This window comes from Chiroxiphia lanceolata, chromosome 9, assembly GCF_009829145.1.
Source record: "Chiroxiphia lanceolata isolate bChiLan1 chromosome 9, bChiLan1.pri, whole genome shotgun sequence".
Lineage (NCBI taxonomy): Eukaryota > Metazoa > Chordata > Aves > Passeriformes > Pipridae > Chiroxiphia > Chiroxiphia lanceolata.
Genome location: NC_045645.1, coordinates 294,773 through 308,645, shown reverse-complemented (window position 1 = coordinate 308,645; position 13,873 = coordinate 294,773). Strand labels below are relative to the sequence as shown.

The window sequence follows — 13,873 nt, the reverse complement described above, 5'->3', positions numbered from 1 at the left end:
CAAGCCAGTAAATACAAAAAGAAGTATTTCCACTGATCAAATGAGACATAAGTTGAAGGAAAGTGGAAATTTATATCTGGAGATGGTGGACAGATTCAAGCAAGAACCTGTATCATAAGGCAGCATCACAGTGATGAGGCAGATCCAAGGTCAGGCCAGGAAGTCAGCAGGCAAGGATAAGGTCCAGCAATTCCCAGGCAGATCCACAACAACGAGGCAGGACTAAATCTAAGCTGAGGAGCTACACAAGCCACAGCCACGTTGTGACCATACAGACAATCAGCACTCCTCTAGTGGAGCTCCAAGAGTTGAGAACTCAGGGCTGAACTGAAATAGAGCTTCTGAGCCCATGGGTTTGGGGAACTTCCAGCTGAGGCTCATCAGGACCAGGAGATTTATTAGTACCCTCACTGCCCTGATACAACAGGCTTTAGAGGAACCTAGGATTTTATTTGTTGATTTGATTGATTTGATGTCGAACAGATTGTAGGATTTTTCTTTTGTGTTATCTTTCACAAGGAACTTTTGGACTGCATATCTCATACTAGCTTAACTAATATTTGTCTGGATAGGCATATGAGATTTAATTCGGAGTGTAGAAGGAGCTTCTCTGTTCAGCAATAGAGTTTTGTTTACCCTTTCAATCAAATCTTGCTTGCTAGTTACAACAGGAATTTCTGGTTCTAGAAAATATAAACAACATGGGGGTTAACTTGCAGGACAGCTAAGAATAGCCTGACATAGGTAACATTTTCTACAGACTGAACAATCTCTATTTGCTCTTTTCCTGTAACTTTTACAGACTGAAAATTTGTCTCTCTCGTGTAGCATTCACCAATAGGAACTATTAACAGAGACTATAAAATCAAATGAAATGTGTGGGGTGAGGACTTGTGGAATAGCACACTGTGAAATTATCTCACTGAGTGTATGTGAATTTCCATGCAAAAAATAGCTCATGTCTGGAAAGCTGTTTTATCCCCTTTTAAGATAATGAGTAGGATGCAAATGTAGAACAGATAGCCTGATATTAACCCTTATTTCTTTAAAGCACAGTGCTTCTGTTAAAAATAAGAGTTTTTCAGCTGATGATCCAGAGCAGACAGTGGCAGATTATGAGTTTGCTACAATCCAAGTCCCATCCTATTCCTATGTCAGACTAAAAAAAGTCTCCTTCAACACAGTTTGTAGAAGAGAAATGACACTTCACATTTTATAAAAAATGCACTGAAATCTGCAGCTCCAGGAAGATTTTACCATTCAAAGTTCCAACCACAGTTACACAGGATTTAAATTCACATTCAGTTTAATTATTCTGCATTTTACCCTGTTTTGACTCATTTATATATTCTGGTTACTTTGTTCTTGTTTGAAAGGCTATGTAAGACTTAAGATGACATGAATTTTGATTACATAAGCAAGAATTGCTTTAACTGCCTTTTCCTCTCTCAGAAAAATGAAGGGAAGAATGACATTCACAGGATTCAACCAGAACTTCCAAATAGCTTAATACTCATTTGTGAGATCCAGTTAGTCTAATAAAGTTACTACTTCAGACTTTTTTCATCATCTAATCACAGAACCACGGGTTTTACATATGAAATAATATGGTTTTTCATAACTAAATTTTAAGAGGTGTATTTTTATATCAAATACAAGTTATAGAGCTACAATATTAACGCAACCTAAATGGAGATTTTAATCTTAAATATTAGAGACATAAAATGGAGTTCAAAATTAATTTGTTTTCATCTGTGACCAAGTTCACCTGTCTATATATTTCCCACAGATAGCAATTATTTTATAGACAGCAGAGAAAGGGAGGGATATATAGGAAGAATATAATATTTTAAATCTGGAAAAGCAGTAACGTACTGACATTATATTACTACTTTTAACAAAACATACAGCAGTAGTAGTAATAGTTTTCTAAAGGAACTTGTACTGAAACACTGCCAGGAGAGGAGGCAAACTAGATAAACTTTTAATCTCATTTTAAAACATTATCTGGGGGGAAAAAATGTGATTCTGAAGTATCAGGGACACAGAACTGCCAGATTGTTTTGTTGTTTTAATTTTTTTTTATTTTTTCAGAATTCTGTATAAGATAGAACTTGCTGTTTCATATCAGTAAGAGCAAGCTTTGAAATATTTATGAGCTAGCAAATATTTAACCCCTCTGTTTGTTACGTCTAATGGCAACTCATTGCAAAGGCTACCATTTTCACTCTTATTTGAATTTCCCTAGTATTTTTAATTAGCTTTCTAATAGACTTTTCAGCGTTCTCAGCCACCTCAAAAGGCACAATAAAAACAACATTATCAAAATAAAATGATAAGTGGAGTTTTGACTTTTGTATAGTCAAAGTATTCTTTCTGATATTCTTTTTTTATATATAAATATTTAATCAATAAATATTTATATCACCACAGAAAGCAATACACAAAACAAGAAAAAAAGCTGCTGCCAGAAGAACAGGTTTATTTTTGCCATATATCACAAATTAAAAACTGACCGTAAAAGCAAAAAGAATTCCCAAAGAAATGTGCAAACTAAGTCTGTGCACAAACGTGTGCTGCTCATACAGGTGTGGTTACCCGGATCTCTCTGTCCCACACGACCCAGCTTTTCCTCAAGGTCCCGGCTTTTTGAAGACCACGAGTTGTTCCACTGATGTTTGCAGGGGTTGTCCTGGGCAACCAGATAAAACAAAGAGATTTAAAGGGGCCTGCCCTGACTGTGCTATAGTCTCCAAAATACCAAGGAAGGGAACTCTGCAGAGTGCCCTGCCCAGGAGGAACACAGCCCCGGGGGAGGAGAATCCTGCAAATTTTTAGCAAATCCTTTGGTACAACTGCTTGTTGTAGCAAACAAACAAAAGACTACTGCAATTGTACTTTACACAGACATGGGGAGTTTTGCTTCAGAATATGGATTGTAGGTTTTTTTACTATAATAGATAATATTAATATAATTTGCCTTTTCTTATGATCTCATTGGATTTTTATGTCCAGAAGTGATAGTGACAACATTATTGAGTGATTATGATTTATTATTTCAATTAGGGTAGAAAACAGAGACCCCATTCAAAATTAGGCCCCATTGTGATGCAGCTGTCCAAACATATATTAAAAGACTGCATCTGGACCAGAAGTCTGCAAATTACTCCACTCAGAGCCATCAGGGAAAAGACAGCACCACCCATGGAGCAGACACAGGCAGGGATGAACCCGGACTGTGCGTGCATCGTCCAGGTCGTAACAAAATCACAGGTTCTCCCATTCATAAGCAACACCTTTCTCTCCAAATGAGAGAGGTTACCATCTCCTCCTATTTTCTTTCTTAAAAGACCATATTGCCATATTTTCCTGTTGCATGAAGCACGTTCTACAATTCCTCCATTACTATTTTATCTGTTCTTCTTTCTTCTGCACTTGCATGTGCTCCAATTCTCCCGGGTTCATTTTCCTCTCTCTACCATTTTCAAACCTCCTTCTCTTCTGTCTTGCAGTATTTCTTTCCTTTACCATGCTCTCTTCTCCATGGCAGGGTGAAGCTTCCCTCTCCAAGGGGTCCTGCTGCTCTGCCTGAACCTCCTCCAGCCTTTCTCCTCCCTCGTCCCTTGAGATCCCAGCTACCATTGGGATTGCTGCTCTCCAACACCACTGGAACTTTCAGAAGTTTCTTGCTTCACCTGACTATCTAACCCTGAGATTTGTGGATGAAAAAGCACTGCGTAAATGGTAAGTATTGGTATTGATTATGTTATTAATATTTGCATGTTAAAGGATCAATATATAAACTATTTAGCTCCCCCTTCAAAAAGCCAGCAAATAGAAAAAAAATATCCTTCCCTCGTTCTCCATAGGGGAAGTGTTTTAAACTGAAGGAGAGCAATTGCAGCCTGGATTTAGCATTTCCAAGTATTACAGGAATAAATTATTTACCTAAGAGAACCATTTCTAACATGTCTTTTGTGCCCATTCAATATACCATGCCATGCTAACTTTGATGGAGTGGATATGGCTAATTATACCCTTGTCTCTTCAATAAATCGATGAAATTTTTATGAAAACATTGAAAGAGAGGATGCAACAAAGGTATTTTCTTTGAGCTAGTTTATGAGGAGTAACAGGCACAAAACCTGAAAACCTACCCAGGCCCAGTGTTACAGGTGACATCCTGGTGTCACTGATGGCCAAACTTCACTTGAGTATGAAGAAATCAAGATTCCATTTGACACTTCGCAAAACAGCTTCTCCTCAGCAATGGCTTCTATGGCCTTGGCCTCTGCTTGTGTGTGCCAGGGGATCAGAAACCTGCTTTGTCTTTTCACTAATGACCAGGAAGGGCTCTGGCTGATTTAGACATACCTGCATCTTTGTTCAACACTAGTAGTGAAAATAAGATCTAATGTACCAAATATTTGGAGGAGGCAGGGATGCTAAACATTGTGCTGCTGAATGCCATTGGTTTGTGAACGCCTCTTACAAAATAGCAATTCTGGTAGTAAATCTGCAGTAAAGGGAAAGAGCAAGTAAATGGAAGAGAGTGGGAGAGAGAATGAAGGTGGGCAAAAGGGATAGAAAAGGGGGGAAAGCAGAGTGTAAGTCTAAAGGCATATTAAGACTTTGGGGTACAGAAAAGGACATTTCTTGGGGAGGAATGGAAATATTTTTAGCAATATAAAGAAGTAAACTAGGAGGAACAACAAATTATGTTTAAATCACAGGATAACTTTACTGTGACAAAGTAGACTGAAGGGAAGATTTCTGAGGGGAGATATCAAAGGACAAAAAAGCAGCTATTTCAAGTGATCTACACATAAAATCCCATCACCTCTGAGTTAAAACGTTGCACCCGAGCATAACAAATAAGTGCAGACGTTATCTCTAAGGCAGTCAGATTCCTATACATCCTCTGTTAGAGACCCTGATTGATTTTTTTTACCTGAAATTATTCAGAAGAAATTACAGCATTGGAAATGAGAAATTCTTGAGGATAATTTTTATATGTATACATTTACTGGTCTTAATATATTACTTGGGAATGGATCTACTCTTTGCACAAAATGGAATGGAACTCTTTCTTGTAAATGTAATTATTAAAAATCAGACTACTTAATACCAATTGCAAAATACCATGTGCAAAACCAAACCTGTATTTCACATGGTTACCATCTTTTAATATGGATTAAAACAATAAAAGTTTCACTGGAAGCTCTACATTTATTTCAACTATTATGAGAAAATTACCTCAGCATTTCAGATGTGAAACTGAGCTAAAAGAAAATCTGGCTTGGACTAAATGCAAATGGAAGTCAAAGTTCTCTGTTTCATGAGATTAAAAAAATGCTTGAAAACATTCAACTTCCCTTTCTTGGTGAATCAGTCATTGCATCTATCAAATATGCAGAATATCTACCCATATCAAAGCACATTCTGCCAATGGCTTCTAGACTGTGGAGCTGAGAGGAAAAAAGCTTTACATTGACATTTACATTACAACTACTTGAATAATCACTTCTTTATGCTAATGAGGATAATATGTTCTACTTGGCTAGCACCATAGATATTTCTTCTAGCTTTGTCAGTCAAACTAAGCCAAAAGCAATCTAAAAATAGTAAATAAACTTTATAGACTGGTTTATTGGCTGCTTTTTTTCATATGCAAAGTGGCTTTTACTGTTTTCAGTAATGTTTTCAATAGATTCACACCTATGAATATGATCTATAATTTTTTTCTTATTATTTCTCCTAATGAAAGGTTACTGGTCTAAATGTTCTTTTGAGATTTAGCTTTCTGGTTTAAAAGTGTGAGGAAAAGGCACTGCAGACACATATGATTAAAGAACATCTACTGAAACCCTCTGAGCCTGGAACGACTCCTCATTCATGGCACTAGCAGTAAAAAGAAATCAAAAAAGACACTGAGAAGAAATTGAAGCATTGAAAAGCTCGAACTCTGGAAATACCAGAAACTACTGGAAAAGAGGCAAGAACCTTCAGTGTGCATCTGAAAGCAGTAAGTGTTTATTAAAAGCAAGTCTATCAGAAGGAGGTTTCCTTTGGAAATAGCAAGCGCTGACGCATTTGGTGTATTTAACGACTCTCAAAAACCCAAGAGAAGGAGGATATTCATGAGGCTGTTACAAAAAAATGAGGGGTATTGCAGTCTAAATAAAAATGAAGCATAGAAATGTTATATGCTTTGATCCTGAAGGTTTAAAACTATCCTGTACGTTATAAGATTGGGGTGACAATTTTATCTGCTAGAGGGTCCGATAAAGCATGACATTAGCCTGCCTTAGGGGAGATCTGGTGAAGATTTGTAGATTAAAAAAATACTAAAAAGACCCTTAAAACTTTAAAAAGCCACCGGTTTTCGCAGAAAGTGGAGCAAATAATACAGAAATAGACTCCTGGGAGAAGCAGACTCCAGATGAGGCAATTTAGAATCTGCCAAGATACTAGTACTGAATAAGTGTTGGACTGGACAGTGCTCTGAAACCTTAGATATTGCCAAGAGCTCAAAATACTGTAGACAGAGATGTTAGAGGCAGAAAAGCACACAGATCTTGAAATCATAATCAGGGAATAACAACACAACTAAAGTAGATGGAGGATGCTGAAAAGCAAAGCTTGTATTAATTTGACTGTAAGTGCCAGAGGTCTGAACCATGAACAACTGCACGTTGCTGCCTTGGATGACTGTTTTCTTTGGAATAGAAGACACTTGCAGCAGAAGATGAGAGCAAATGGGACATACCACCTTCAGTTAGGCATATGTGCCCAACTCCAGTTTCTACAACTGTGCTAAGAGAAAATCAACAGGCTGTAGAAAGATAATGTGGTAAAATTAAAGGTTTATGAAAGTGATTTTTTTTTTCTGTTTTAAAAATATGCTTCTAGAAACAAATAATAAACTAGGAAAACCATCTTAGATTGTTTTCCTATTTTTAGATAGCACTATTAAAGATACTACAGCAGAAGAGCTGATTACACATTAAGAACCTTTTTAGCTAGACTTCTTTACCCAATACTGTGATATGTGACAGTGGGACACAATTTACAGGACATGCATTTGAGCAGAATACAGTAAAGCTTAGATTAGATATGTGACTACTAGTTCCTCATCATTACTCACTTATTGGTGCAGAATATGTACAAAACTCGGTGAACTCTTTGTGGTGAACTCTCTTAGTTAGAATTAAATGACCTTCAGTTGACCTAGCTTATTTCACTCCAAAGTGAGGTAGGCTACATTGAATTAAGGTCATTTTTAATTCTGAAGAAAAATAGATACTGAGGCATTTAACATAGCTCAGTCTACTTTAAATTAACAGCTGTAATAACTTGGAGATCTCTGTAGAAAGACATAAGAAGATAAATTAAAAACATCACTACTTTTGTTTTTAATCTTCTTTATTCCATAGAAGGTAAGTGATTCAGAGTCTCAATATACAGTAAGAACAAACAATCATCAGTAAAATATTGGTCACCTCTCAATGATGGTAAGCATGCAGATAATTAAGTCAACTACCCTGAAACTGGTTTACTATACAGGTTTTTTAAGAGCTATGCATTTAAAATAACTTTGACTAGACAAGAAGTCAAATTTCTATCAATCTCTGTGACTAAACGAGAATCTAATGTCAGACAACTATATCATCAATTTTGATTTATGTTCATTCCACCTATAGTTAACGTGCAGCAAAACAAATATATTGCTAAACTACTAAAAATACATACAAATGTGCATTTGTTTGTTTGTTGTTTTCCTCTACTCAATATGTACAAAATCAATTTTCAGAAGTGCAGCTAATCAAGATAATGTGAAATATGTTGCTTTCTTAGGCTGAGCAATCTATCATGGACTTAAAAAACCTGGAACACCTGTGTAGAACATCAAGGACTACAGAATCCTAGAATTATTTAGGTCAGAAAAAGGCCTTAAGATCATTGACTTCTCTTGATGCAATAAGGAAATTTTTAAATGAGCCTGATGCCAGCCAGATACCCACAAAATGATCACAAAGCCAGTTACAGAGACAGGTCAGTATGAATTTTCTGTAACAGTAATTAGGAATTTCTTCTGAATCACAAATTGCAGGCAGTATCTTCTACAAATATGGAATAATCTGCAGAACAGTTACAAGCAGCTGACCAAAGTGCTGCCTGGCTGATATGAAGAGACTACACCCACTGAGCCCAATGATCGTGGGAGATAAAGGCTGAGAACTGAGTAGCTGCACTTGCCCACTAAGGACGGCTGTAGGTTTATCTCTGAAAAAAACACGTCTACTCAGCAGGACGTTGATCATAAGACAGCACCTGCCACCTCCTATGACTGAATATGTAGTCACTATCCATAGAAAATTTGATAAAATGCTCTCTTGTCAAGGGGCAATACTGACGGCAAAAGCATAGTGCCAGTTTCTTTAAATAAGTTTAAAACATCAGGAAAAACCCACCTTGCAACTTTAGGGCTCTTGAGAGGTTTGTGGTGAAACTGTAGTTAAAAATCAATAAGGAATATATAATTCCCTTGCTTTTATATTTACATGGGGTGTTTTGACCACTGGCTATCTTGGGAAACATTTGGGAAACATCCCATGCCAAGACGGAAGGGGGCAGTAGTGAAGTGTTGGCTGCTGGGTAAACTTCCTTTGGAGCTTTTTACTCTAAGTGTACCTAGCCATACTGAAGGAAGCCCAAGTTGCCCTTAATTAAGACTCCCTCCTTTGAACCAAATGTCCCTCAAAATTATGGTGTTTGGAACACTTTCCTGAGGCTCCAGATGCCATTGGATTCCCAGCTGAAGGGCATTGAAGAACATTTTTCAGATCTGGCAGAGAAAGTTTCTTGGCCAAGCTGCTTTAATTTCATTGTGGATTCAGGGGCTGACAATCTCAGATATTGTGGAAAAGCCATGTAAGACCTTTCACTCCTCTCTGAGGCGGTGGGTCCTCAACAGGACTGAATTTGGCATCAGTGGATTTGGCCTGACCTGCCAAGCTGGGGTTTATGCTGTCTGTGTAGCCGGTGCAGGGAGCAGGGGAAATCGCTGTACTCCTGCGTTCATCCTTTCCCTTAGCAACGCCTACATGACATAATGGATATATTCTGGCAGATCTGAAATTATGCTGCAGTGATGAATATTCCTGTTTCTGGGTCAGAAGCTGTAAAATCTGGAAAAATATCTTCCATATTCACAAAGAGATACATATGCTTCCTTGGCACGTTAGCAACCTGCTAGAAAAACATCCCACGCTGGCAGAGCAGGGTGAGCTGAGAGCGGGAAATGTGCCAGGAGCCTGGAACAAACCCGAAAGGAAAACAAAGAGTTAAATGCCAAATATATCAGTCTGTTTAGGAACAGAGAAGGAGGCTGCTAGGGGTATTCAAAAATGCAGAAATGTGGGATTTGGGGAAGAGCAGTCTAACGGTATTCAAACCCTGCAGTTTACAGGCACTGCTGCAATGGTAAGGCAGGCTGGCCATAAAAAGAGAATTACAACTAAGGCAGGTATGTATTCATAACCTGAGCAGAGCCTACGCCCTCAGGGTAAGAATTATTAGTACAGATGGGCAAACCCATCAATCTGTATATGCCAATCCCTTGCAATGCAGGCACACCTTAAATGCCAGAGAAGAAAAAGAAGATGCGTAATGATTTAAATTTAGTGACTTGTTTCAAATGTGTATTGAAAACAACTGCTGTAGTTGCTACAGAAATGCTGCTATCTCATCTAGAAATCAGAATTATTATGGAGTGAAATGATATGTGGCTCCAGAAGTCATTACCATAGGAACAGGTGATTTCTATTAAAAGCACGTGAGAGTCTTTGATCTAGCAGAAATTTATCTTTTCTGTCCTGAAATGATCCTCTCATTTTTAGTTCTAAGTCTATGTAGAGTAAAATATGCGACTTTCATGAGGAAACTATACATCTGCTACAGAGCTTTCAGCTTTATCAGAGAAAAAGACTGGTCTTACTATGATATTCCTAACTGATATTATTGATTCCCAACAAATATATAGAAAAGTGGATGAAAACCTGCTGAGAGTCACTGAAACTCCATCATTAAATGCATAGAGTTGTAAAACTGCTGAGCTGAGTATATTTTTTTAAAATCTCATACAGATCAGCAAAACAAATGGAATTTGAATTTTTTTAGATTGCACTCTCGGTGAAATATTTTAACATACCCAAAGAAAACATTTTTCATATTTGCATTATTTGATTTTTTAATCAATTGTCTTGAAAGAAAGAAGACAAACTACTTTTGTATGAGCAGTGATATGAGAGATTTCAGCATAAAAGGATTTTATCTAAGAAAATTAAGGCAACTGAAGATTAGGGCTAGAATAAGAGTTGACAGTCCGAATGCTAAGTAATTATACATACATAACATCTATAATCTATACTACATTAGTATGCTCTGCAATCAACGAGTGTTAACTTGTTAATATAGCATTTGTCTAAGTGGTGTGAATGAGAATACAAATGTCCAGCCCTAATTCCTTGTTTCTGTTATCTTTGGCGAGATGTGTAATGCCAGGGCCGTGGAAATGGTTCATTTATTGTTTCACAGCACAGTTGACTTATATTTGTAATGTTTCTGATTAGGAGGGTGCTTGGGTATAAGCATTTATGCAAATCCATCAGTGCTCCATGTGCATTCAGAGCACGTGCTTACTTAAGAACCGGTGTCATTGCATCGGTGCACATATATATGTGGTGCTGGGTGTGTATATGTAGGATTTTGCTGGAGTACGTGCAATGACCAACTGATCCTTGTCCACTAAATCCCAAAGGGCAGTAATGACTACTGGACCTCGGTGGATCCCCACATGTGCAGCCTCTGCAGCATAATTGGCTAGCGAAGGGATGAGCTGTAAAGACAAGAATATGCTAAAGAGGCTGCAGCACATCTCATTTGTTAGTGATGCTGCTGCTGTCTTCTCAAGGATATCAAAATGCCTGTCAGCACCTGGATGAAAATCAGCTGACTCAGACTCAATCTGGCCAAAATGAAAATGATGATGGCTGGAGTGGGGAAAATGTTTAAAACTGGGATAAGATCTTCACCTCTCTGAGATAGCATCTTCAGATATTTATTTAAACACTACAGCATCTCAGATTTCTGGTTTTTGTCCTTGTATGAGTGATCAAGATGATAGATGACAAAAGTACCCTCTCCTTTTCCCATGCTTAACTTCTCCTCCTGGTACAGATCTGGCCATTGCAAACTACATGCCTTTGCTTGGCAGTGAATTACCAGTTAATCGCTGAACCTCTGGGTAAGTGCCTAAAGAACGCACAGATTCCAGCTTTGGCAAAATGAGACAGCTCTCTTCAACACTAGCAGCTTCACCGCCTCCAATGGTTTGCAGGTTATTTCCTCACCGTGTCTACATCTTCTTTCTGATCTTCAAAGCAATAAAGACCTGGCTTCCTCAGAGACTGCTTCTTTAATCATAGAAGCACAGGTACTCCCCTGAAGCAAGTAGTTTCACACAGATCAGGATAATGCAAGTGTAAAGGTGAAGAAATTCAAGAGAAAGTCCCTTAACTGAAAAGTTCATTGATCAAACCTCAACCTACAAAACATCAAGATAATTCTGGTTAGTGTTCCCAAAACTTTGCAGCTGTATAATCCAGGCAGTTTGTCCAACTGTCAAGGTAGAGCCACACGCTGGCTAAATCTGCCCAGTGTTCACATACAATGTACTCCACTGCACAGTCTCAGGAGACTGGAAAGTTCCTAGAAGTATGTGCTTTTGTGGGCATTAATGTATAAAATCCTGTCTTAGAGAATAAGGAAATTCAGTATTGGGCTGTGACAGCATGTGCTTCACAGGCAAGCAGCCCACGGTGTTGGGAGAGGATTTTGATAGCCCCTCTGTGAAGGATGACAGCCTGGACGGCTGCTGCCACAGCAATTCCTGCAGCCTTGGGGAAAGAAGGCTGCCAGAAACATGGGTATGACATACATTGTCCTGGCAGAATATATAGTTTGTGATCCATAAGATTAGCACTTCTGCTCTCCACTCTCCTCACATAGAGCCTTTTTTTTTTTTGATAAGCATTTCCTTCCAGAGCTAAAACACTCAAAGTGTTTCATATGGTAAATATATAAAGAGAGCTATCATCGACTTGAAAGTCACAATACCGCTTGAAAATGCGTAGCTGTAGCTATTTATGATGGGTGGCAGCTAAAGGGGGGGAGGAAAAAAATTTTTTTCCTGGCAGCCCGCTTACTTTCTACGTTTTTTTTTTTCCTATAGTCTGATGAGCCACGTAAAAACACTCAGTGAACAGGCGGCAAGTGCGAGTTCCCTCCCGTCCGCCCGCGGGGCGCGGGCCCCGGCGGGTGTCCCCGGGGATGCTCGGGGGCGCGGGGCGGGCGGCGCCGCAGGGCCGCGGCCTCGCGGGGTCACCTTGGGCACGGCGGGCTCGCCCCCGCCGCGGCCCCGCGGGCGGGCCGGGCCTGCCCTGCGGCAGCGGGGGCGCTCCGGGGCCGCCGCCCGCCAGGCCCGGGCTGCGGAGGCGGGCGGGGAGGCCGCGGGCCCCCGCCGGCTCTGCCCCCGCGAGGAGCCGCCGCCAGGCCGGGGCCGCCGCCCGGGGCTCCCGCGGCCCCCGCCCCGGGCCGGCCGGGGCCGCCCCCGCCCGAGGCAGTGGCAGCGGCCGGGCCGCGGTCGGCGGGGCCCCCGCGGGCGGCGCAGCGGGAGGAGGCGCCGCCCCGGCCGTCATTTCCGCCGAGTGCGGGGCGGGGGAGGGGGCAGAGCGCTCGCCTCCTCCTCCGCGGCGGCCGGAGACACAGAGACCCAGCGCGGGGCCAGGGCAGCTCCGCCGCCGCCGCCGCGCCCGTGGGCCGCGCCGCCCCGCCAGCCGAGCCCGGCCCGGCCTCCGCCCGGCATCGCCCCCGCCCCGGCCCGGCCATGGGGAACGCCGCCACCGCCAAGAAGGGCAACGAGATCGAGAGCGGTGAGTGAGGGGGACCGGCCGCCGCCTCCGCCCGCCTCCTCCTCCGGGCGCCGCTCCCGGAGGAGGGCCCGGCGCGCCCGCCCCGCGCCGCCGCAGGCCCCGCGGCCTCGGGCCGAGCCCCCCGCCCCGCCAGGCCCGGCCCCGGCCCGGCGCGGCCTGCGCGGGGAGCCCGCCCGGCCCCGGCCCCGGCCCCGCCGCGGGGGCTCGCGGAACCGGCGGGGCGGGCCCGGCCGAGGCCGGCGCTGTCCGCGCGGCTGTCCCGCAGCAGGTGTCCGTGTCCGTGTCCGCGCCGGCGGAGGAGGAGCCGCGGTGTCGGCGGGCAGGTGCCGGCGCCTCCGCCTGCCTCCAGCCTCCATCCTCGCCCCGGCCCGCTCGCTTTCCCCACCCCCGAACACACCCTGCCGCCGGGGGAGGCCTCTCGCCCGCCGCGCTCCGTCTGCGGCGGGAGGGTTTTCATCTCGCTGCGGGGAATATAGGTCAGAAACTCGTGTGCCCGCCCGCATCGTGCAGCCCCGGTGACCCCGCGGCGCGGCCCCGGCCCCGGGCGTGTTTACATGGCTCGGGAGCGCGCCGGAGAGCGCTCGGTGCAACGCTGCTCTCCTGAGCCCTGGGTAAAATGGAAGACAAAAGCATTGATCCGAACTCGCCATGGCAGGAGCTTTATGCTCGTGTTTCTGTTCGTTTGTGTTGTTTGGGGTTTGAGTTTTTTTTTCCCGTCGAAGTATTTCAGCGCAACTTTAAATTATATAAAGTCGATTTGGTTGTTCGAAAAAAATACTTAGACTTTATTTTTAGTAAGATAACTTCCTTACTTCGCTTCTAATGAAAAACTTAGGGTATGTTTGTGATGGATAAGAGAAAAGAGATGGAGAGCAGGC

The 13,873-nt window shown here is 42.3% G+C and overlaps 1 protein-coding gene across 4 annotated transcripts in view; it reads left to right on the top strand.

Moving 5' to 3' along the window:
• The first annotated feature begins 3,550 nt into the window (after window positions 1–3,550).
• Window positions 3,551–13,873, top strand: part of PRKACB (protein kinase cAMP-activated catalytic subunit beta) — a 75,249-nt gene continuing 64,926 nt past the window's right edge. For 2 of the 4 annotated variants that reach the window (XM_032696140.1, XM_032696139.1), the window contains exon 1: window positions 12,787–12,995. In XM_032696140.1, the coding sequence (XP_032552031.1) occupies window positions 12,950–12,995 (46 nt within the window). In that variant the 5' untranslated portion in view covers window positions 12,787–12,949. Of the gene's footprint in view, window positions 3,745–5,793; window positions 6,026–12,786; window positions 12,996–13,873 lie in introns of those variants that run through there. The other 2 variants (XM_032696145.1, XM_032696144.1) reach the window with 2 other exon arrangements.